The following is a 25,822-nucleotide window of genomic DNA, read 5'->3' as shown; positions in this document are numbered from 1 at the left end:
ATCGAAAATTATTTTTATTGCCAAAAGTCTTAGAATTGCTTGAAACGTCAAGATTTAATGTCACCTCGAATAATTTTTTTTTTTGAAAAACTGGAATTTTATAATTTTTATCGAAAAAAATCGAAAAAAGTTTTAGAATTGAATGAAACCTTGAGATTTAGTGTCATCTAAAAAAACATTTTTTCATAGGAATTTTGAAATTTTTAACGATATATTTTTAAGAACAAGTCCTAGAATTGCATAAAACGCGGAGATTTAGTGTCATCAAAAAAAAAATTTTTTTCGAAAAATAGGAATTTTTACGAGAAAAATTTGTTGATTTTGGCATTTGTTAATGCCAAAAGTCAAGATTTCGGGTCATTTAAAAAAATTTTTGTTTTGGAAGAATAGGAATTTTCAAATTTTTATCCAAAAAAAATTTGTTGATGCCAAAAATCAATTAAAAGATTTAGTGTCATTTAAAAAAAATTTAAGAAATCGGAATTTTGAAATTAAATTTGTATCGAAAAAAATTTTTTGATACTAAAAAGTCTTAGAATTGCATGAAACGTCGAGATTTAGTGTCATCTTGATTTTCTTTTTTAGAAAGTCTTTCTAAGACTTTAGATTTCCGAAATCGAAAATTATTTTAATTGCCAAAAGTCTTAGAATTGCTTGAAACGTCAAGATTTAATGTCACCTCGAATAATTTAAAAAAAAACTGGAATTTTATAATTTTTATAAAAAAAAATCGAAAAAAGTTTTAGAATTGAATGAAACCTTGAGATTTAGTGTCATCTAAAAAAACATTTTTTCATAGGAATTTTGAAATTTTTATCGAATTATTTTTAAGAACAAGTCTTAGAATTGCATGAAACGTCGAGATTTAATGTCATCCCAAAACATTTTTTTTAATAAAATGGAATTTTGAATTTTTATAACGAAAAAATTTGGTTAATGCAAGTCTTTGAAATAATTTCAGAATTGCATAAAACGTGGAGATTTAGTGTCATCTAAAAAAAATTTCGAAAAATAAGAATTTTTACGAAAAAAATTTGTTGATACCAAAAGTCTTTTAATTGCATGAAACGACGAGATTTAGTGTCATCAAAAAAAAAATTTTTTTGAATAGGAATTTTCAAATTTTTAGCCAAAATAATTTTTTGATGCTAAAAAAGTCTTAGAATTCCACTAAACATCGAATCCAAATTTGTAGTCAGTATTGTTGTACGAGTATGTGAGACCTTTCATTTGAATCTAAATTTAAAGAAAGCGGTTCCGCCATCTACAAGAGCATGGAGGGCTTATTTTTTGCACATGTCACCCTGTAACTCTGGAACCGGAGGTCGGATCCGAACAAAATTTGAAAGTGTTCTATGGGAAATTATATCTTTTCATATGCATCTAAAATTGTGAAAATCGGTTCAGAAGACAGTAGCGCAAGTAGGCATGATCGTTTTTGGACGGGTTTTGGTTTTGAGCTGTACCTCACACCTTGAGTGATCATTTCAGGTGTCCGAGAGTAAATTTTTACCTTGTCGTTCCGAGAATAACACACATATTTCACCATGGAACAGTACACAGCAAAATAACCAAACCAAACCAAACCAAACCATAATGTCAGACGAGGTACATTTCACATTAAATGGATGCGTTAATAGGCAAAATTGTCGGTTCTATGCCACTGAAAACCCTCAATTAATTGAGGAATAGCCTCTAAACGACCAAAAAGATAAGTTGGGTGTGGTGTTTATGCGGATATAGTGATTGGTCCGTATTGCTTCCAAGAGGATGGTGGAGCAACGAAAACTGCTAATGGCGATCGTTATCGAGCCATGATAAATGATTTTGTTATGCCCATTGTTCGTGAAAATGATTTGAATGGCTACTGGTTTTAACAGGACAGTGCAACGTGCCTTACGACAGTCATTACCCGTTTTCATTTGAAATAAATGGACAAAAATTGCCGTGGCAACGTGGCGGTGGTGATGGACGACGAGATTTATCTAACCCTGGATGGTAACGACTGGCAACTCAAAAACATACCAATGTTTTCGTCCACCATGACGAATGAGCGTATTGTCAACATTACCGCACTCTTCTCCAGGTAGGATAAAGCATAAATTACATATAACAACATTACCGAACTTATTTTATATATTACAAATGATTCAGTGCCCTTCAATCTGACATTGCCGAACCGTACCTATTTATCAGCCGGTTTATTTTCTGCACTGCTCTGAACAATTTTTGTCGAATTAAACTCTGAACACAAAGGATACTAAAGACAACCTACCGTTCGACCCCGGTATAAACATTAATCGTTGATGGTGAGTCCATCGACGCAACACTCACTGGCATAGTTGATCGTTTCACCACAATCCGCTACCGTGTCCTTCGGTCGGTTGCCCTGTACGAGATCGTACCGGGCGTAGAACAGCAGATACGGTGTAACAACATGCCGCCGGTTGGGCGACAGTAGCTCTTCGAACTCAGTCTGGGACATTATTTTGATTTTATCATCATCGCACATGTGCCACAGCTGCTGGCTTAAACTTTGCTCGAATGCCGCCGGTGTCGTTATCGAGATGCCATTTCCGCCGATCGTGCCTAACAGCGATGATGAGTTTATACAGTTGGTGTGAATATCTCCTGCACTGCCACCGTCCAAAAGGGTTCCATTGGTGGCCGTCAGACCACCCGCACTGCCCGTTGAGTTATTGCTGCTACTGTTGCTGTTGTTGTTGTTGTTATTATTATTGTTACCATATAAATTGAGATGACTATTTTTCAAATGAATTCCACAACAGTTCAGACCACCGCACGGTATACGATTAGGTAACGAAGCAGTTGGCGTTCCATTGCTACTCGGACTATTGCTTCCCGATTGTGATCGGAAAGAGGCCTTTAAGAAAAAAAATGTTTCAATTTGCTACTTTAAGATTTACAGAAAAAAAACCCTGTGACTTACCAAATTATTACCACCGTGCGCAGAACCCGAACTTGTGCCATTGTTCAAATTCAAACTTTCTATTCCGTTGATTAGGTTCAGCTTGTTTACCACATTGTTCTTGAACTTCTTGCTTATATCTCCTGCACTAGAGGCCTTCTTGCTGCTAAACAATTTCTTCAGCTGTCCCGAAGTGCTTTTTTCGCTGGTCCCCTTGCCGGTCGTACCGGCACCGGTGCTCGCTAAACTGCCGGCACTGCCGCCACCGCCACCATCAATGGAACCACCCGACAGAAAGAGCTGCCGTCGTCGGTCTTTCCCGCAGCCCAAGAACTCCGCATGAACATCTAGCGAACTGGTGTACGCAATGTAATGTCCAACCGACATCCGAGCCCCGACGTGAGTGATCACACTGTACAAGCGGTAAATGTGGGGCTTATCACAGTCCGACTTTGGCAAACAGGTATTGCAGAAGCACCGCAACACAAACGGCGTCGGGATGTAGCTGTTGATTTTCTCCATGTCGCCGTTGAAGCGCTTCAGTTGCAGTATCAGCTGCCGCGGTAGTACTTCGAACGAGATCGACCGGATCGCTTCTCTGTAGCCGCAGCATACCTCGCAGCGGTACTTGTTGTCACCTCGGAAGTATTCTCGCGTGATGCAGGAGTTCTGAAGATACAGAAAAAACCCGTTTTAAACCATGAATCTTTCTCATATCACTCATGTTTAATCGTTTCGTTGAATTTTAATTTTTTTAAATTTATGAAATCTTAAGTCCTTTAAATTCAGTCATTTCACTAGAGTGATACACCGGCGCGTAAATTTCATGCCTGCACTGAAGAGGATACAGCTGTTAAACACCGCACAAAAAGAAAAGTGCCGTAGCAGCTAAAGAAGAAGTCGGTGAGAGGGAATCACATTTTCTTTGAAAGAATCGCTCTCACCTAAATGCACCACCCGTATGTACATCGGCGTGTGCGTTAGTTTCATCGTAGTTACGAAAATGGAATGTTCAACGAGAAGTTGTTTGCGAACTTCACACATATATGAGCCGTACACCAGACTGCACCCCGGCGTGTACACTTCGGTGAAAACATCTGCGTCCACCTTAGAGAAATTGAGTGCTTTTCTCTAGCACTCTGGTGCGATCCTGTGCTAGAGGTAAAAGGAAATAAACGCAACTCAAACTTTACTTTACAAGAACCTCAAACGAACGACTACAATTATCATGTGGCTAACAAGCACGGAAGCCGCAAATTGTCATGTTTTGTTCCAAATAGTGCGGGAAAGTCTTTGTAGAAGGAAAAAAAATCGGGAACTATTGTTCACTCATTCTTCCAGAAGAAGTAGTTCTTTTGAGCTGTTAACGTTAACACTATAAAAAAATACATTATTTCCAATTACAATGATAATATGAAATTCGACGCGAAAATACAAAAAAAAAAACAAATTAGCTTCGTTTTAGTTTAAAATTTGTTACTAAACTAAATTGTTATTACTAAAAATTGTTAGACACAATCGATCGAGAACAGCTATGGCAGATTATGCACGAATACGGTTTCTCGGATAAACTGACGCGATTGGTCAAAGCAACGATGGATAGAGTGATGTGCTACGTCCGAGTATCTGGGACGCTCTCGAGTCCCTTCGAATCTCGGAGAGGACTACGTCAAGGTGATGGACTTTCCTGTATCTTGTTCAATATTGCCCTGGAAGGTGTGATTCGAAGAGCGAGGATCGACACGAGTGGCACGATCTCCCGAAAGTCCGTACAACTTTTTGGCTTCGCTGACGATATTGATATTGTGACACGTAACCTTGAGAAGATGACGGAAACCTACACCGGACTGAAAGCTGAAGCTAGGCGTATCGGACTGCCCATAATTGCGTCGAAAACAAAGTACATGAGAGGAAGAGGCTCTAGAGAACAAACACTACGCCTCCCACCACGAATATTGATAGACGGTGACGATATCGAGGTGGTTGACGACCACGAAATTGACCATCTACAAAACGCTCATTAGACCGGTTGCTCTCTATGGCCACGAGACTTGGATTATGTTGGCAGAGGACCAACGCGCCCTCAGTGTTTTTGAAAGGAAGGTAGTAAGGATCTATGGCGGAGTGCAGATGGAAAACGAAACGTGGAGACGGCGTATGAATCACGAATTGAAGCAGCTGCTAAGGAACAGCTAAAATCGGACGTCTGCGATGGGCTGGGCATGTCATAAGGATGTCGGACGACAGCCCAGTGAAAATGGTTCCGAGTGGTTCAAGAAAAAGAGGAGCGCAGCGAGCAAGGTGGATCGATCAAGTGGAGGGTGATCTCAGAAGCGTCCGTGCCTTGAGTGGCTGGCGACGAGCAGCCATGGACCGAGTTATGTGGAGACGTATTCTTGATACCGCAAAAGGACACCCCAGGCCTATAGCTGTTAGGTAAGGTAAGTATCAGGAATCAGGAATCAGAATAGAATGGCTCAAACGGCACGTTCCCCGTGTTTTTTTCGGGGATTTGTGCCGTGAGTTGTCATCATTTTCCTGAAATAAAGGGAAGGGAGGTGTGCTATTAAGGAGATGTAGGATTACAAGACGGCACAAACATACAGCAGGCAGTTTAAAACTTACAAGAAGTATAAACCACTAGCGAGAGAGCTAGAGCTCTTTTCCACATTGAGTTAAAAATCCAAGAATATCTCCAAGTCTTAGTCCCTTAAACAGCGGTTCATCTATGTAATAGTAACCAAAAACACGATGTTTTAATTGTGAAACTGCAGAGCAATTACATATTAAATTATATAAAGTCCCATAATCTGATTCACAAAGGTCACATGAGAACGATTCAACCCGCTGTACAGTGGCCATATGATAATTCAGTCTGCCGTGGCCAGTCAGACCCCTTACAAGTACGCCGCAGTTACGTTTCGAGAAATGTAAAAGGTCCTTCGAAACGGTTCGGGAAGGTGCCTCCAAAAATATTTTTGTTTGACGGCAAGTCTGCATACGCATTTGCTTTTATGCTCAGAGGAAGCCCAAGTCAGTATCTTCTGCTTTATCCAACACTTCGAAATTGGTACGGCCGGCTCAGGGCCAACGAAGTTGATCTCTGCACCTGCCCTCGCCAATTCGTAAGCCCATTCATTTCATGTTATATTGGAATGACCTGGTACCCAAACGAGATTTATAGCATTATATATGCTGAGTTCTTCTATCTGAGTACGACAATCGATCACTAGTTTGGATCGTGAGTCAGCAGAGCTTAGTGATTTAATTGCAGCCTAGCTGTCAGAACAAAAGTCTATTATTTTGCCGGATAAACCTCGAAGGAGGGCTGACTGAACATCGCACATAATTGCAAAAATTTCTGCTTGGAAGACAGTGCAGTAATTACCCAAAGAATAAGATTGTTCCTATCCCATTTTCCTACAATATACGCCAGCGCCAGCTCGACCCTCCATCAGTGAACCATCAGTATAGCAGACCACGTGTTCTTGCAGTTGGCTTGCAATGAAACCTGACAACCACTCCTCTCTAGAAGGAATTATTATATAAAAAGTCCTATATGGAGTGTGATGTCACTAGGGGCATGGATCATCTCATCTATGAGATCATTTCGGACCTCAGAATTGTATGGCTGTTACCCGAGTTTATTCGATTTTCTTTCCAGAGACTAGTCGCCTGTAGTCTGTAGGCACAAGATAGCGCTTCTTGTTTTATGTGTACGTGTAAAGGCTTAATATTGAACAGAGCCTCCAGAGCAGCAGTCGGAGTAGTAGTGAAAGCTCCTGACAACGCCATAAGGTTAGGTAAGGTAAGTAAGAACGAGACGCAGTGTCTCCAAAGTGTCCAAAGATCTTTATCTTGGAACAATTTCTCGATCAAAATCCGTCGTAAACGCAAGAAGATCTTACAGTTTCTTGGAGTTTTCTGTCAGCCACTTGGATCAATGGAAATGTTCCGCAAGGTGGGCAATTGGGTGCCGCATGAATTGAAGCCAAGTAATGTCGAGCTTCGTTTCTTCACGTACCTACAGCACAAAAGATAAGATTTTTCCTGCACTGGCGATGGAAGGTGCGCCCATTACGATAAACCAAAACTGCATCGTCATCGACATTTGTTTCAGTCGATACATCATGTCCTGGCACTCCTCCAATTATGATGAAGTCAAAAAATTGATCGATTCGTGCACCCAGCAAACGGCCATAATGGTTGAAGCCGGGCCTAAATAAATGATCTATACACGAATACACTAGTCAAATTTTTCGAAAAAAGTATCCGTGAATTGTCACAAAGATGGAAATAAGTATGGGACAACACTTAGAATTTGTATTTGTAATTATTTTTGTCAACAAACTTTCAAATTTCGGAAAAACGGCACGAACTCATTTATATTCCTACCATTATTTATTGTGGATAAGAAAATATTCTGTGGCACTCTGAAAAGCATTCTGGGCTCTCTCGACACAAAAGGTTGCCGACCCCTGGTCTATGCGACCATAAGACATTTCATTTGCAACCTGAGTTTGTGAAAACCAGTTTAGTCATCTTTTAGAAAATCAAGTCAGTTCCGTTTTGGAATGTTTGATCACTATTTTCGGTAGTTTTTTTTAACCGGGAACAGAAAACCGGTATAGCCGAAGTTTGTTCGTGTTTCTAGAAACTAACGTACCCTACAAATTGAAACAGTTTAGCCAAATTTAGAAGAATTGTTCCCTTTTTTACACCGTTGCTCTAAACGACGGTACGAAATTTTCAACACGTGTCCCCCTGTATCTCCGGAACCGAAAGTCAGATTCTGATAAAATTTGAAATAAATCCAATGGGACCAATGTAACCTAAGTAACCAATGCAGCAAACACTAAGAGAAATGAGTGACATTATTAAACTTACTCGACGAACTGAATCGAATGGTGTAAGATATTTGGTCAATATTTATAAGCTGAGTTGAATAGTTCGTTGAAACATAGTTTCACCTAATCCAAGCTAGCAGCAAGTGACCACATACCTGATAGAACAGCTGTGGATTCTTTGCAGCATCGCTAACCTCACTGGCCGCAATCGGTATCGCAATATCGATCATAGTTTCCTTCTGCTCGGTGCACGTTTCGCAGGCCAAACATTTGGTTTTGGAAACCGTGACACCCTCGAAGTCATCCCGGAAGAAATCCAATCCGAGCGCGTGGACCCGTTCCCGGACTAGCTGTTGGTCCAGCGCGGCAGACGGTTTGGCAAACAGGGCATTCTTTAGGTGAGCCACCTGATCGGCAGCCGTTGTAGTAGTAGTTGTTGTTTTTGAACCATCACCGCCACCTCCAAGTATGCTACCGCCGGTCTTGGGAAGAGTCGACGCCACACCGCCTCCACCGTTGATCGATTTCGTCGGCTTCGATGCATCTCTTCGCCGGCGGAAGAAGTAATTACCCCTACTGCTTTTTGTCTCCGGTACGAATGTTTCGATGGATTCCGGTACCGGCGGACATCTGCGAAGCGGAGCAAAGAAATGCGAGAGAGAGAGAGAAAAAGGGGATGTTGATAAATTTTATATAAGCCAAACAAAAAAAAACTTACGCATTGATCAACACATCCGGATGATCGGTGATTGTTTTGATGAGAGCCTGGCACGACTCCCGTATGCTGTCCAGTACGCACATCAAAAACTCGTGAGCATCCTGCTGTTGGTTTCCTTCGAACGTTGCGCTCACATCCTGCACCGCCCGCAGGATGTTTCCGGCGTGGAATGGTTCCATCGTCTCGATCGCTTCGTTTCGGTGCAGATTTTGGAACAGTTCGTGTAGTTGTTCGGTTACCACCTGACGATTGCTTTTCGGCGGTAGATTTTCCTCTCGTGCCACGGGTAGTGCGACCGTTCCGTTGGCAACCGTGACCCCAGCAGCAGTATTGGCCCCCGACTGTGACTGCGTCGTGGAAGATGAGGAATTGTTTGCAGTGTTGGAAACACCCAGCGATGCGAGATCCTTGCTGCTCCAGCTACGACCACTCGAACCGTGCAGTCCGGGAATGTTTCGTCCGAGGGATGAGGATTTCAGTTTGTTCTGGCTAAGTCGCTGATACACACTGTCCGTGTCTTCGATCAAGTGATGAAGATTGTGAATGAAGTTGGGGGCAAAACGGAGCGTATACAGCACTGAGTTTAGGTAGCACGAGTTACCGATGTTACAGAGCGTAGCCAACGAGTTGTTCATATTGGCTGCTGCCACGATAGTCGCCGAAGTGACCGGAGTATTAAGATTAACGACCACCGGTGCGGCCACTGGGGTGCTGCTAACTGCCGCTAAAATGTTCTGCTGCTCTTCACTCAACGATTGGGCAATGGCCAGTTCCGTTGCCGTTCCGGTGTCGACTCGACCCTGCAAACTGTTGACCTTGCTTCGCGGAAGCTCGTTCAGTGAGGCCGCCAAAGCCATATCCGTCCCTGAATTAAGCGTAAATCGTCCTTGCATCGTGTTTGGCTTGCTTCGGGTGTAGTGTGCGTGACCTGACATTTTACTGGATTCCTCTGCAGCTGCTGCCAGCAGCAGAATTGACGTGGTTGATGCGACCTCCGGAAAGCTGGTAGTATTGCTATTTACACTGGTACACGGCAGATGATAGTGTTGCTGATGGTGAATGGACATGTCGTCCTCACCAGCGTCCTTTGGTTTGGCACACTGGGCCTCGCGGTGATGCCGATGCTCCTCCTTCCGGTAGCAAACCGACGAATTGCTGTTGCTCTCTCTATTGGCTGCTTGTTGCTGTTGGAAATTTTTCGATAGCGATAACCGACTACTCGAACAGCCGTTGTAGGTTCGCGGCGGGCAACTATTCGTTCTTGTAGCAATGAACGAATCAAGATCGAACGACGAAGCCTGCTGTTCCGTCGATTTAGTCGTTTCCTCTTGTTCTTCTTCCTCTTCTTCTTCAATAAAAGCTTCTACTAGATCCCAATTGATCGATTGAGATGAACGTTTTCCGGATGAACTGTTAGTTTGACTAACCACTTCACTTTGATCCACGAGTTCCTGTGATTCTTTTGGATCAGTATTTTCCTCTTCGAAAACCGGTGGACTACACTGTATTAGCTGTTCGGAAACACCGTTATCCGTTTTCTGTTTTTTCTTCTCTCGAAATTGTTCCGCAGTTGCAAGACTCAGACAATGTTTCCGCTTACGGGGCTTACTACTTTTAGTATCCTCTTTCTGACGGTTGTGAAAACGTTCGTCGAGTAGTTCTCTGAAAGTCCGTTTCCTGACCGGTTGTTCTTCCTCTTCCTCTTGCTCCTGCAGTAAGCTGGTTGTTGCGTTCTCGACAAAATCGCTATTCTCCTTATCCCAGAAACGGCGTTTAAGCTTAATCTGTGGAAATTGGTGTGTAGAACCGTTGTTGTTGTTGTTGTTGTTGCTGCTGCTGCTACTGTTGTTGTTGTTAACGGCACCGAAAGGTAACTTCCAACTCGCTAGTGACAAGTTTTGCTCTTGATGTCGAAAATGACTCCTTGTTGTTAAGGCAGCCGCCGATGGTTGCTGTGATTGTGATTCTACTTGTAAGTTGTTTGCTTTTGCCTCCAAATAATCATCTGGATTTACATCCTTCTGTTCGAGCTCAAGTGTGGGTTTTAGCATTTTCGGGTGACCTAAAGAAAATGAGACAGAAATAAAAACGTTTAGTGTCTACTACCTTCGATACTGCAGAAACAATGTTACGTCAAATGCATCCTCTCGGGAAGGACGACACTGGAAGTGCGCTAATTAGAATCGTTAATGGGCAATTAATAATTGCATCCTGTTCGTGGAACATCGATCGGTATCCTGTCTACTACATAGGCGTATAACTTTCAACTGCGAAAGTAGTAGCGAAAAAGACATCTAACGTGCCCTCTGTTATGGAGGGTAGAAGCTTTCCACGATGGCTTTTGCATTAGTTTCAAAACATTTTTCAAATTTTCTGATTTCAAAATTATTTGTTAACAAAAGATTTGTTTATCCTAAAATTAGCTCATTTCTGTCAGCATGATGTCATTCAATCTAATTTCAAAACTACCACAAACTTGATTAAAACACTTCTCCTCAGTCGTGGCTTTTGGACCAAGCTGAACTGTGCGCCTTTAATGGATCGGAATTCAAGCATGAAGCTAGCGATGAACTGAAGCAGGGTGATGGACTCTCTGATTTTTACTCTAATACAGAAATCAACGAAGAATAGCTGAGCTGAGTGGAAGTGGATCGCCCGTAGTTGCACTTCGTGATTGACCGGATAATAGGAAATACAAAATGAACCAAAGAAAATGTTGCTTTCCAACGTCAGATGAACTGAAGCAACGTGATGGACTCTCTAATTTAGCTACGGCTGCTCGGCCACCCATGGAAGCTGACCATCGATGTTAACCTCCCCGTCTGTCAGCAGCCTAGATAGCCGTGTAGTGTCGGTAGCGGTTCCCGGCCGTGTGACGGAATAACTTGGGTTTAAAAGAAGCTCTGACACAGCGGACCTTTCCATTCTTCGCTTCTACTTGCATATCAGTCCCATATGGAAAACCGGCATGCCAAGAAAAAGACGACCTAATACTAAATCGTTGTATTATTACGTGAAATATTGGTAATACACCTTTGCTATTCCAATATTGCAACAAATGAAATTAGTCAAATTTACACTGTATGGGACTGACATGCGGGTACTTGGCATATGAGATAAGCATAAGTTGATATTTTTTTCACAATTTACTGAACAAACCCTCAACTTTTATTGCAATTCTTGAGAGTTTATTGAGGATAGATTTCATTACGCAAGCTAACTCAAAATTGGCGAAAATCGATATGGGACTAATATGCGAGTATGGGCAGTCTAGTGGGAATTAAAAATGCCCCAGATATCCCAAAAAAACCTTCGATGGTACGCTATAGGCCATTATAAGCCAATATATTTGAATTCTTCTACTTGTTGTACGATAAGTGTTGGAGACGGAATATACATTGGTTAGATAAATCAATCTGCAAGAAGACAAATCTTCTATATCTTTGGTCCAAGAAACATATGTCTGAAAAAAAAACTACGCTGGAGAGTTATTAAACTCAATCGTCGTTGTCTTCAACTAGAACGGTACCACTCAAACCACGTGAAATGCCTCGATCATGCATTACTTGCAAACAGTGTTTTCGATGTATCTCTCATATCTGAGCTCACAACTCAGGACGTTTGTGCTGGTTCAGTTGGTCTGACTAATGACGGCATAGAATGGATATATGACTATTGTTCGGCGAATTTGACGCATAATCAATCTTTGCCAAGTGATGATTTAATTAAACTCCAGCATGTGTTCCTAAAACAAGAAACATTATCTTGCGCATACCGTCTTAAGGTTACAGGACTTTGGAACAGTAACCCTCCAGACTGCGCTAATAGCCACACTCGCTTGTGGTCTCAAATGGTTACTTGGGATCAGTGATGGCCCAGCACACGAGTCAGTTCTCACAGCCTGTGTGGTGCTGTGCTTTTTCAAAAACACGCACACGTAGTCTGAAGCACACGCTCGTGTTCGTAGAACCAGCTCGCGATTCAACTGGTGTGCTGGCTCATAAGCTGGAATGGGGAACTAGCTTGTGAGCTGACTCATGTGCTGGCTCATGTGCTGACTTGAGTGTCTGTTCCTTTTTTTATTCAATAATATAATATAATTTTGTCAGTAGATGGACTACACGAATAGCACACGGTCATGAGTCTGGTTTAAAAAGCACAGCACACGAGCTTAATAGGCACACACAAAGCAGGTATAGAGCAGCTCGTGTGCTGAGCTCGGACATCACTGCTTGGGATGAGTATTTACGCACTCCCGCAGTTTTTCTTTCAACACATTCAGTATGCGATATCCTCTTGGAAAGGCGTGGTTGTCTGGTTATTTGGAAAGACAACTTGATGAACACATAGTTTGTTATACGGGCGGTTTTCTGTTGAATGGTCATGCTGGTGCAGGTGTCTACTGTCGTGAATTGAGACTGAAGCAGTCTCATTCACTTGGTAGATACTGTACTGGGTTCCAAGCAGCAATCTACGCGATTCTGTGTGTAATACAATCGGCACTTCAGTAGAGAATCTGTTATTTTTTGTTCCGACGGTCGGACAGGTTTGAAGGCACTCAGTTCGAATGATTCACGGTTGAATCTAGTAATCACATGTCGACCTAAAATCAAAGACCTCGTTATTTCAGTTAGTTCTTATGAATACCCGGTCATTCTGGTATTACTTGCAATTAAATTATTTTAGCAAAATAATTCGCAAGCCAAATTTGTCTCGATTTTTGATATTTGGTTTTGTTATGAAGAAAGAAAAAACCAATTTTGAATCTTCGTACTACCGGGGCCCCTAAAAAGTCCGACCGCAGAGGGATTCTTCCCATGGCTACTATACAGCGTGCTGAGTATTATTTAGGGATTTGGCTAAAAGTTGTGTTTGTGCTGTGCTAAGTATTATTCGTGTGATTTGTGTGAATGCGATTACGGTACTTCATATCATCTGATATGTAACTGTCCCGCATTGACGCAACTACGTATCTGAGTTTTTGGTTCTCCATACATGATTGAGTCTGTGTATGCGGAGCTAAAATTGAAGGATATTCTATCGTTTCTCACCCAATGTCGTAAGGAGCTATAGTCAGAGGAGTGAATGAATCCTTTCTGTATTGATCTTAACAGGTTTTAGCAGATTGTTTGACAACCCTTGACTTTCCTTTGCTTAGCTTGACTTTGCTTTGCTTTGACAACCCTTATGGGGTGCCAAATTTTCTTCTGGTCATTCATATTGCAAATCGTTCTGCATTCTTCCAGGAAAGCAGAATGGTGTCGCTTTTGTAAAATCTCTAAATCCTCTCGGCGGTTGGAGGTTTTATTAAATGTACATTTTGGCACCTGCAGATCGTTCAGCATCCTTGAGTGGATGCAGAACGATTTGTTTCATTATGTTCTGTGCTGTTTTCTCACCTCACTCATTTCACAATTCCTTTCCGTGTTACTTTCATCCTTCCCTTCCCATCAGGAAAATGCAATTATGAGAGGCCCCGACAAGGCACAAATCTCCGAATAAGTAGGGGAACGTACCACTTGAGCCAATAAGTGGTGATTCCTGTGGATATATTTCGAGATAACTTATTACTCTTTAGTAGTGAATGCAACTTTTTTTTAAATCTATTTGAAGTAGAAATCGTTAATTTTTATATCACTTAATATATACAATTTGTACTGCCTTTTTGAAAACTACGATCGTTTCGAAATATACAGTTGTAAATGCACTTTCTTATAGAATTTTATAACTGTTATTTCTTTTGAAAAGATTAGAGTCGTTCCTTACGAAGAACTTTTGTTCATTCATTGTTCCAGAAGAACTAGTTCTTTTGAACCGTTAGCGAACGGATTACACATCTCTAATATTATTGAACACTCGAGATGGTCAAAACAGTTTATTTCAAAGAACCGTTCGGAACTTACTCTTTCTATCGAAAGAGCTAGTTTTTCTGAACCGTTCATTCGTTCTTTAAATGTTTCTTCTGCAAAAACCGTACGAGAGCAAATAATTATATTTCGTTGGTAACAAACTCTTCAAATGGAAATGCAGTAACTTTTTGCATGTATTTAAAGTAGATTCGACCGATTCGAAATACACAGTTATTGATACACTTTTAAAAGACACTTTAAAAGATTAGAGAACTATCGTTCTTCAACAAAGAACTACTGTCCACTCATTCGCGTTTAGAAGAACTAGTTCTTTTGAACCGTTCGCGAACGGATTGCCCATCTCTATTGAACATCCTATTTGTGGAGTTGGGAATCGAACCCAGGTGGGCTGCATGAAAGACATCGACTAACCCATCACGCTATACCCACCCGTCCCCAGGTTAGTGCATTTGAAAATTGACTTGGTTATTACAATCTTTTCGGTACCAACGACTGGATGGTTTTCCTTTAATTTCAAGTAAAATCGCCTAAAGGTTTGCAATTGCTTGTTCAAAACTTATTTTTGAAATTGCACACTAAAATGTTACGCACCATGAAATGGGTAATAATAGTTGAAAAGTTCATCAGAATTCATAACAAATTTGGATATAATATTGATTTCCTAGGCGAACCGAACTTAATATTTTTGTTATTCTAACAACTAATCAGTCAAATTTGTTCCGATGATCTAATCGGGAAGTTTTCAATTCCTCATCTTCGGAAAATATCTGCCTTTCGAAGTGGTTTTTGTTTCCACCACAATCGAACCCTTTGAATCAGGCTAAAGGGCAGTTATTCCGCAAATCACTCGTCAGTTTATAGAAGTAAATGACTGCTAGAATTTATTTCGCATAATTAGGCAGCTGATTTTTTATGTTCCACATAAACTTATTGGAGGTATTTTTTTTTTTTTCGAAAATAATTATCTGAAAAAAATTGGATGCCCTGAAAAGGACCTTTTAGTTTGTTCATTGAATATTTTGACAGCAGATTTTTTGTGTATCAAAGCGGAATATTTCTTCGAAAGCAATTCATTGAAAATTTTGGAAGCCCTGAAATGGACCGTTTAGTTTAATAATATTGTTTATAAAAGGTGCTAATCATGATTTAGGTCATCTTGCCTTTTTGAACTGCGAAGAAACAGCAGAACTTCGATGGAAATGACTCTCGTATGAGGCGAGCCTTAGCCCTTGAAGGTGAACCCAGCCGACCGTGAAGGATTCTTAGTGCCGGTAGGATCGTAGCATCAGCCATAAATCGGTTGCGAAGTCTGTTAAAACAGAAGGTCAAATTGTACAAAAGGAATGTAATGTCAAGGCTTTGCTTGTTTTGAGAAGCGAACGGCGCACAAAACAAGTCCTCAAATGGTCCACTAGCTGATGTGCATAGAAAACTTCTCTACGGCATTGACGAACCGCACAAAGTGCAAGTCAGTTCCGTTGTTTATTCTTTGTTTGCAAGGAGACTTTTATTAAATTCGAAGACACATTGAAGAGCGGTATTCCTACGAAATCCGTAAACTTATGTATATCAATATGTTGTCTCTGTTAGGGGAAAACCCAGAATGCCTTGGAAAACAGGGAAAATTAGACGTTTCTCGATATTAATTGGAATTTACCTTACGATCAGCCTGTAAAGACTGTCCCAGAAAGTATGGATGCAACCAAAAACCGCTGCCATTTCGCAATGGTTCAGAATCTGTCAATTTTTATGGCTGTGTCCTGTTGTTTATACTCTTCTCTAACCACTTGTGCTGTTGTTTATTCGTTTTCATTAGTTTGTTTCGAAATGCGTGGGCTTTCAGCAGAACAACGTCGAAAAATTAAGTACAAATGGAGCACAGAACGCGGACTGTCACTGAGAAAGATAAAAAAAATGCAATCAGGAAGTTCGGTGAGGATAACACCTTTGAGGATGTACCGAAAACGGGTCGAAAAAAAGGTCCTGCTAACCCTCAGTTGGATGAACGTATACTGAAGGCGTTCGAGCAAAAGAAGGAGGTTTCAGTTCGGGATGTCGCCAAAAAAGTGGGCACTTCGAAGTCAAATGTTCTTCGTGCTAAAGAACGTTTGAATCTTCGAAACTATAAGAAGCAGAAACAACCAAAACGTAGTCCGAAACAGGAAGCATCGATCAGGCCGAGGGTTCGAAAGCTGTACAATACGATTCTTGCTGGAAATTTGAACTGCATAATCATGGACGACGACACCTACGTGAAACTCGATTACAAATCCTTGTCGGGACCACAATATTATACGGTGCGAGAAGGGCAAGTGTTAAACCAGTCCGAGACATCGATTGATGTCGAAAAATTTGGTAAGAAAGCTATGGTCTGACAAGCAATTTGTAGCTGCGGTAAGATTTCGAAACCCTTCATCACCACTGCTTCAATGAACAGCGGAATATACATCAAGGAAAAAACGACTTCTACCCATGATTCGAAGCCACAAGGTTCCTGTTGTCTTCTGGCCAGATCTTGCTTCTTGCCACTACTCGAAATCAACGGTAGAATGGTATACTACCAAAAATGTCACTTTCGTCCCAAAAGACATGAATCCACCAAATTGCTCACAACTTCGACCAATTTGAGGAATTTTGGGCATTAACGAAGGCACATCTTAGAAAACATGTATCGGCAGCCGAAACCATTTAACAGTTCGAAAAAGATTGGAAAAAAGTGTCAAAACTTGTCGCTAAGAAGTCTGTACGGTATTTAATGAGGAACGTTCGCAAGAAGGTGCGCCAGCTAGTCTACAATGGCTAAGTATCAAATGTTGAGAATAATATTCTGTTGTTGTAGTCTAATATTATCAGTATATCGAATAAAATTTGAATATCTAACACTTGTGAATTATTTACAGCGAAATCAAAGTGCGTCCATACTTTCTGGGACAGTCTTTAGATGTTCAAAAACTGACTACTGTTCGTATGGTTTTATTCCCCGTATTTTGAATTCACACCCATATAAAAACACAAAGACGGCTATCCAACGTCAAAACAATGAGTTGTTCAAACTTCAAAATAACAGCGTCAAATGGTTACCAACGATAACCATCTGATGCTGTAATTCTGTAATCCGGTTCTAACAGTGAAAACGAACACGGAAGCAGTGCATTTATCCCATTTTGTCCGAACTTGACTGCCCTGCCGCTTCGTGAAGAGTCATCGCTTTGAAATTCCCCGGTATCCATCGAAATTCGGAGTAATTTGGATCAGATTCATGGGGACTTGGGGACAATATTGTTTGATATCAATTTTGAAGAAGTGGCAGCTGGCAAAATCGCACCAAAGGTGAGTTTGCCCCCCCTGCTTACGGATGATACAATTGTGTATCAATATCACTATTTAGTCAGCCTTAAATCTATCAGGCGCGTCATTTTTGGTGACATATCCCGATCAGATGCACATAACAAAATCATAACACAAGTATATTAATAATTGATATGTATAACAATTTGTGTTATTTTGAAATATTTAACAAATGAAAACAGGTGAAAGTTAAAACTTATGATATCAATATCATAACAAGATCAGTTCTGATGCTTTGTTTTCATTTGCAAGACTTATAATAAAGTTCATTATTTGATCAGAATTTCAAAACACTGAAAGAAGAAACCAGTTCACTAAATAAATTATTCATTTAATAAAAAAATCGTTCAACAATTTAGGATTGAAACGATGCTAAAAGTCGACTGTGATAGTTTTTCTGTGCTTTGCTATCTAATTTATTACAACTATTGTTATAAATTTCTGCTTTCGGACTTCTGTAGTTATTAAAAGTTCAATAACAATAATGATACAAACGTTTCAAAATCTGTTACGATTTTGTTCCCGCTACAGTCTTTTTTGTTATGATTTTTGTTATTTTATCAGCTTACCAGCCAAAAATATTTCATAATTTGTTACAAAATATTTCTGAAATAAATTACTCCAGTTGTTATAATTCTGTTATTACCATCTGATCGGGATCCCGGAAACCTGTTCTAGACTCAATGCTAAAAACCGAAGTTTTCTTCTCTTTTGGAACAGTTTTAAACTATATTTTCTACTCTGGGTCGAGAATCGGACTGGTATTCCACTGCTGAATTAGGTGATATATGGAAAACCAAGCAAAACAAAAAAAATGGAGCCTGTTATCAAAATCGAACCGTCACTGTAGCCACTGTTCAATTGTTAGGGCGGGTGCGGGGCTAAAAATAATATCACGTGGAGAGTATGTATTATTAGCGAAAAACGGGAATTTAAAAGTGCAATCGCCCTGTTTTGCAGCAGCTGCCTCGCTGTGCTTCCGAATTCCCCGCTGCCCATCCATCCCCAGGCGGACCCGAATCCCCCGATACACTTTTTTTGCCCTCCGAACGCGTGAACTGAGGATGTTACTGTCGATGACGCTGAACAAAGTCGTGTCATGTGCAATTGTATTCCACTGCGCTTCCCCGCTACTTGCGACGACATCCGAGCCCAAAAGGAAAACGTCATCACCAGGCAGAAAACAGCATCGCTGCCATGAACCGCTAGTGGACCGGTTATTGACTTTCGGCTACTGATGCTGCTGCTGCTGCTACTGGAGGAGTTCGGGAGAAAATCGATAGCCTCTTGTCTCAAGCTGCTCGACCTCGTTGGCTGGTTGGTCTGACGGAGAGCCGGGCGGCGATGGAGGCCGCCCGCGGTGACGGCGTTGGCAATGACGGAGAAAGTGGGGAGGGGGGAAGCAAGAAAAACAATTGAACGGGGAAAATTTGAGCGGTGTTGAAAAATTTATGGCAGCAATCTGGGATCGATGATGAACCACCACCGATCGAACTCGAAGGACTTGTGCTCGTGTGAAAAAAACCGTTCCTCCCGGCAAGCCCCGGGGCGGTCGCCGAGTTACTTAACAAATGGATTTTGCAGAAACATGGAAACAGATGCGGCCAGAGTTAACCTACTTGACTATTTTGGAATCATTTGATTTAGTTGTTGTCGGCATGAGTATGCTATTCCGCGTTTGACCAGAGCTAGCTATTTAGGGATTTCGTTTCAAAATTCTATCATCGATGAATAATATCTTAATTTGGATTAATTTACCGAACAGCTAGGCAAAGTCTAAGACAAAACATAAAGTATGCACTGAAACTGGAAGTCGAATTTAGATCAAATTCAACAGCAGACTATGGGACCATAAGAGCTTTCAATATTTTAGTATGCGAAAATTGCTCCAGCGGTTTCCGAGAAAATCGAGTTCACTTAGAAAACTCTTTCGCATTTACTCTCATTACTCTGGTACCGGAAGTCATATGCGGATAAAATTTAAAAACAGGCAAGGTTACATAGCATATTTCAGCCAAATTTGCTAAAATCTATTTCCAGTGCACCAAAAAATCGTAAATTCGTAATCGGAAAATGGATTTTGATCAAATTCAATAACATGTCATGGGACCATACAGTGGCGTACCGACGAAATTTGACGCCCGGGGCAGAATAAGATTTGCCGCCCCGATCGTTGATTTAGTGAACAAAAAAAAAGCTGAACTGCACCCCTGGAAAAATAACTTGAACGAGCAAAAAAACGGTCCCAAGGATTTTTTTTCCGACCTCCTAAAAACATTGCGCCCGAGGCGAGTGTCACCTTCGCGACCCCCCTCACCCCTATATACGACACGAGGACCATAAAAGTTTTCATTTGCGAAAATTGTTACTGCAGTTTACGGGAAAATCGAGTGCAGCCATTCTTCCACTTTTTAGCAAATTTTACTTTTTTGTTAGTAATAGGCGTTACGAAGTGTTAGATGCGTTTCTTTTTGTAAGTTATAGACGTTACGAAGCATTACTGTTTTATTAGTAATAGGCGTTGCGAAGCGTTCCATGCGTCACTTTTTTGTAAGTTATAGGCATTACGAAGCGTTACTTACGTTACTTTTTTGTGTTGTAGGCGTTACGAAGCGTTACTTTTTATATGTTTTAGGCGTTACGAAGCGTTACTTTTTTGTAAATTGTAGACGTTACGAAGCGTTACTTTTTTTTGTTATAAGCGTTACGAAGCGTTACTTTTTTGTAAGTTATAAGCGTTACATGCGTTACTTTTTTGTATGTTATTGGCGTTACGAATCGTTGCATGCGTTACTTTTTTATTAAATGAAAGCGATACGAATAGTTACATGCGTTACTTTTTTGTAAGTTATAGGCGTTATGAAGCGTTACATGAGTTACGTTTTTTTTGTAAATTGTAGACGTTACGAAGCGTTACTTTTTTGTGTTATAAGCGTTACTTTTTTGTAAGTTCTAAGCGTTACATGCGTTACGAAACGATACATTCGTTACTTTTTCATAAATTGAAAGCGTTACGAAGTTACATGCGTTACATTTTTATAAGTTACTAGCTGACCCGTCGAACTTCGTCTCGCCCAGAATTTGTTCGAATTTATGTTTTCGGACATCACGATTGTAAAACGACTAAGTGGTTAACGTTTCTCTCCATTATTTTTCTGAAAACTTAACCTACAATCAACGGAATTTGACACACATTTGCTTTATCCCGAAAAGAAATATCACAAAAAATTAATGTGAAAATGTGAAATACTTCTGTTAAGCAAAAATCGAGCAAATCCACAGATTCTCATCTCTAATTAAAGAGTTTCTGTTCTAGAGTTGTTCATTTGGTAGATTAGGATATATTTACAATTTGTATTTAGCCCAAGTAACCAAACGTTCGTAAAAAAGATTTGGCTTAAGCAGCATACAAAGCATTCTGAAGAGTCCGTTTTTAAAGAATAGCTCATTCACCCGACGCAACAAAACAAACTTTGAAGCAGTTCCTATTACAGTTTTTAAACAGCGAGAAAGTGTTCTCAGAACTTTTTCCGTACGTTCAAGTGGCCAATATTATTCATTTGACTTCATCGCACACAATCCCTTAACTGGTAACCGATATCAGAACTTTTTCTTCTGCCTATAGTGATCATACAGTCATAGGCATTCCGCCATTAATTCATTAATGTCGTATTCGCTTAATTCTAAACCTAACCCAGTCACCACCCCAACTTTTGTCAAACCGTTTGTTTAAAGTCAGTTTCGAACCTAGTTTCAACTTTGTTGAACTGAAAATCGAGTCAGTTTCGAACCTGGTTTTTATACCTGGTTTGCTCAAACCCCCGTTGCTAAGTGTGGACCCAACACCGTTTCATGAAAAGTGTCTGTTTGATGAAACTACCCTGGATCAGTTAGAACAGTCATATGCATTCCACCAAATCATTTTGCGAACAATGATGTTGATACCCAATTAATCACGTGGCTCGTAATGACGAATCACATGAATCAAGTATGCATGTGAAAACTTCACACAAAATAACTCGTTGCGCGCCAAAATTTTCGTTCAACGATCTAGTATTCCTTTCTTCGACGGCCAAATGTTATGAACGTTACGAAATGTTACCTGCGTTAATTTTTTGTATTTTATAGGCGTTACAAAGCGTTACATGCATTATTGTTTTGTATATTTACACCATTAGTCTAGGCCACATGGAAAAGCCACACAATTAGAATCAAAAATAAAATTTACGTGACCTAACGTTTTGAGTCGGACCTAAAATTTTGTTCCAGAGTCCAGATCTAGAATTCATATCTTGAATTTTGCCCCAGACCTAAAGTTGAATTCCTGAATCAGAATTCCGAATTTTAATTCAGTTGGAAGATCTAGTATAAAAACCTGTTTTAATCCACCTAGTGGTGTAATGATGCCTTTCTCATGTATAATATTGTGGCATTCTATTCAAAAAAAAATTCTTCGATTTTTGAAAGAAACCAAGAGATTGTTTGTGCATTAACTAGTATAACATACATAATAAAACAGTGCATTGATTGCGTAGGTCATCCTTAAGAAAACGAAGTGGGTTCACTATTATATGCACTTCCGGCACCGGAACCCAAGAATCGGTATAATCAAAGTCATACGGCCACCAAATAAAATGACATACAAACTCTACTAGTACGCACTCTAAATTATGATTTAAATGTTTTTCGCATCCGAAAATATGCAGTAATTTTTGGTAGGACCATAAGACCTTTCAATTGACCCTAAGATTGGGAATAACGGTTTAGAGTCCAGTTTAGAATTTTTTTACGTTTTTTGTTTCGCCGGTTTAAGTGACGGTGTACAATATTGAACACACTTTACCCTATAACTCCGGAACCGGTAGTCGGATCCGGATGAAATTCAGGAATTCCGTAATCCCTCCGGGCCAATTTTCACTAATCGGTTTTTCAAGTGATTGCATAACCATTCTATATGAGAAAGGCAAAAACAGTTTCAAAAATCTAGTTCCAGAATCTAGAATTAGGATTCAGTTCAAGATTCTTAGTTTCAACTTTTGAACCTGTAACTGTAACTTGAGCTAAATTCTGAAAGCGTACAAGGAAGAATGATCTATTGTCGACCATGATTTTTCTTTCATACTCGACCGTAATCCGTAATCCGAGTGCGAAAAAAGCAAGCAAACCTTTCGAGTTTTCTTCATCATTTCCAAAACTGCGAAAATGTTGTTTTTGAGTTAATTATGGTTGTCTCAATTCTGAATATGAGTGTTGATATGAGGAAAGCATCGAGAGCACAAAGCGCAGTATGCATGCTCGAGGTATATCACGATAATTAGTGATACTAGTGAAGTATCGTAGACTTTCCAAATTCTCTACTCATACTAGCAGATGGTGAAATAGTTTCATAGTTGCTGTTCAGTACAAACATCAAAATCTCACAGATTGTGAAGAATCGTAACATAGTCAAAAAAAACTCCATCTTCGACTGACTTATTTAAGTTCATACAGCTATTCAACTAACTTCTAACACAATCAGAAAAAAATCACAAAAAATGATCTTCTTAGGCATAAATTACAAACAGATAAACGATGGTTTTGATAGTAAAAGTTGACGAACAATTTTTTTTTATATTCCATTTTATGTAGCTCCAACGCCAATCGCTTCGTTCGGTTTGCCAAATCGAGCCACCGCTGTAGCCTACTGCCTATTTCGAAAGCTACCGGCGATTGTTGTCTGTGTTCTTTGCGGTCGGTTTTTCCCTGTCCACCACCGACCGACCGGCCAACCGGCCGTTCGAGCGAACGTTGCGCTGCACTGCTCCAATGTTTCCACGCAGGGCAGCAGAGGAGTCTGGAGTTTCTTATCACACTTTCCGCTGCCTACGGCTGTGTATGTGAATTGGACTGCTATTTTGCCTTTTTTTTCTTTTTCTCGAGATGATTTTCGCTGCTGCAGCTTCCAGATCGGTTTTTTATCTTTTTTTTTGTTATTTTGCACATACATGTTGAGACGGATGTTATTTTTGGCAAAGCATCGAGCACAACATTCGTCGAGTTGGATGAACTACGGTACATCTGGAGGACCCATACTGTTGCGCTGTATGGATTGGATGCTGCGCTGTTCCACCTGTTCCGAGTTCGACGTCTGCGAGGAAATTAGACGGCTTATGCGAACTGCAGTATGATAGGACTTTGAAACGGCGTGGCATCTGTGCTTGTTAAACAATTATAGTTACAGTATCTATCGATGGCCAAGAAAATACAAACCATGTGATCATCGATTTATTCGTGATTGTTATATCAGTTTGGTATACAACAAAAAAATACCCACAATGTAAAATTGACATCGAAAATGTTTGATTACGAAACCGTATTCGTTATCTGCATCTGACCATTGTGACATCCAATCAGAATATAATGACTCAGATCACTTTTGCTCTGAACCACATTTGTTACTTTTAATGGAAAAAAACTACCGCCATCGGTTCATTCTATACACATTTTGCTTCCAGAGCAGCGATGTAATTTGGAAGAGTTTGTTACCACTGCAGGTTAACTGTAAAAAATCACTATCTTTTCTGCAGCAGCTTTAAGATGAAATGAACTTCAATACACGGTTCCGCATTCAAAAACGTTTTGTTTTGCAGCATAGGGAGTTTTTGAACAAATGCGATTCGTATCACGCATTCCCCGTAGTATTTTCAATGTAGTCTTTTAATTGCCATACGAATGTCATTTTGACAACCAATTTGAAGTTCATCCAACGCCGTTACGGTTCTAGAAAACTTCAGTCTGCTTTGGAAACAAAGCAATCGATTTAAGGTTCTGAAGGCAAACAAAAAAAACAACATCCGTAACAGTCTAAACTCGTCATTTGAGCATACAATAACAGCGGTCCAAAAACAACTTTCAATTGTCCGTAGTTTCACTAAAGCACAAACCCCCAACTGGAAGTTTTATTGCATCCAACAACAGAACCTATTTTTCAGAAATTGAAAACTCCATTTCATCCCCACACACACAATCAATAATTTACAGTACCTTCGAGCACCTTGGGGACTTTGCAGCACGCAACAATTCTCCATCCGGAATTCTTTTTTTTTTCGGCAGCCTTACCTTCGGTGGCAAACACCGACCGAATAAATCCAACCGGAGAGGCACTTACTTTTCACAGTTGTTCCCTGCCAGCGCCACGTTCGAAGAAGCAACGCAATTTTTCAACCACATCAGGACCACCGCTTGATAGTTACTTTCGTCTCGAAACATTGGCCAGCAGGCCCCACGGAAGCACCATTGAACCGATGGAAATTGCACTAGATCCCGGCTGTCGGAAAACGCTCACCACTTTTTGGTCTGGTTTCGTACACGAAAAATTGTGAAAAAGAAAAATATTTTCAAAACAATAGTGGAAAATTTACGCACGTCTACTCTTTTGGATTCGAAAAGCGAACAAACAGCAGAGGAGCAGCAGGCAGTGAATTTTTGACGTTTCTTCTTTCTCTTCACATAGTCGAGATGCCACACGTACGAACCGTAAAACACACGCACACACACATAGGCTAGATTCCTATTTGATTCATTGCGAGCAGGGAAAAAGAAAACACAGACGGTTCGGAGAAAAACAGGAATTTCTCCTAAGCTCTCCTCCGAATAATTCTTCCGAGTTATATTACATGTAACCCATCAAATTATCAATGTACACTCGAATAATCCTAATCCATTTTCGCAATTAGGAAAAAAGCCCTCAACTCAATTCACTACTCGAGCAGGTAGCCCCATCTCATCATCTCTTTTCGTTATATTCGTTCCTTCACTGAAAATCCGATCGCCTGACAGATTTTTGCTGCGTTCGACGGACAATGCAACGAACACTTACATGTATTTCGGTGACGATTTTCCACAATTTGCACATTTTCGAGCTGATCCAATTGTGACTGACTTGGATCGCAGTAGCGCTAGCCACAAAATTTTACGATGTATTTACACTGTACTGCAACGAAATTACAATTTTTTTTCACAAAATGTTACACGGTCCGGGGATCACCGGTGCACGCGAGCAAAATCTTTTACGAATCCTATTCGATCGAATCGAACACGACTGCAAACGAACTATGGAAGAGAGAAACTG

General features: G+C 40.4%; 1 protein-coding gene across 3 annotated transcripts; it reads right to left on the bottom strand.

Moving 5' to 3' along the window:
- Positions 1 to 1,026: 1,026 nt before the first annotated feature.
- LOC131426102 (uncharacterized) lies at positions 1,027 to 25,822 on the bottom strand. 3 transcript variants are annotated; one of them, XM_058588548.1, is made up of 6 exons: positions 25,571 to 25,822; positions 24,860 to 25,047; positions 8,495 to 10,556; positions 7,932 to 8,406; positions 2,951 to 3,598; positions 1,027 to 2,884 (listed from the first exon to the last, which is right to left on the bottom strand). In XM_058588548.1, exons 3-6 carry the CDS (start codon positions 10,543 to 10,545, stop codon positions 2,297 to 2,299), a joined length of 3,762 nt encoding a protein of 1,253 aa, XP_058444531.1. In that variant the 5' UTR covers positions 10,546 to 10,556; positions 24,860 to 25,047; positions 25,571 to 25,822; the 3' UTR covers positions 1,027 to 2,296. The 3 variants fall into 3 exon arrangements, with proteins under 3 accessions (XP_058444531.1, XP_058444529.1, XP_058444530.1); XM_058588546.1 differs by lacking the exon at positions 24,860 to 25,047; XM_058588547.1 differs by lacking the exon at positions 25,571 to 25,822 and having other exon boundaries at positions 24,860 to 25,500.

The sequence above is a fragment of the Malaya genurostris genome, chromosome 1, assembly GCF_030247185.1.
Source record: "Malaya genurostris strain Urasoe2022 chromosome 1, Malgen_1.1, whole genome shotgun sequence".
In the NCBI taxonomy this organism is placed as follows: Eukaryota; Metazoa; Arthropoda; class Insecta; order Diptera; family Culicidae; genus Malaya; species Malaya genurostris.
The sequence above is the reverse complement of the archived record's forward strand: the minus strand, read 5'-3'. Positions and strand labels throughout refer to the sequence as shown.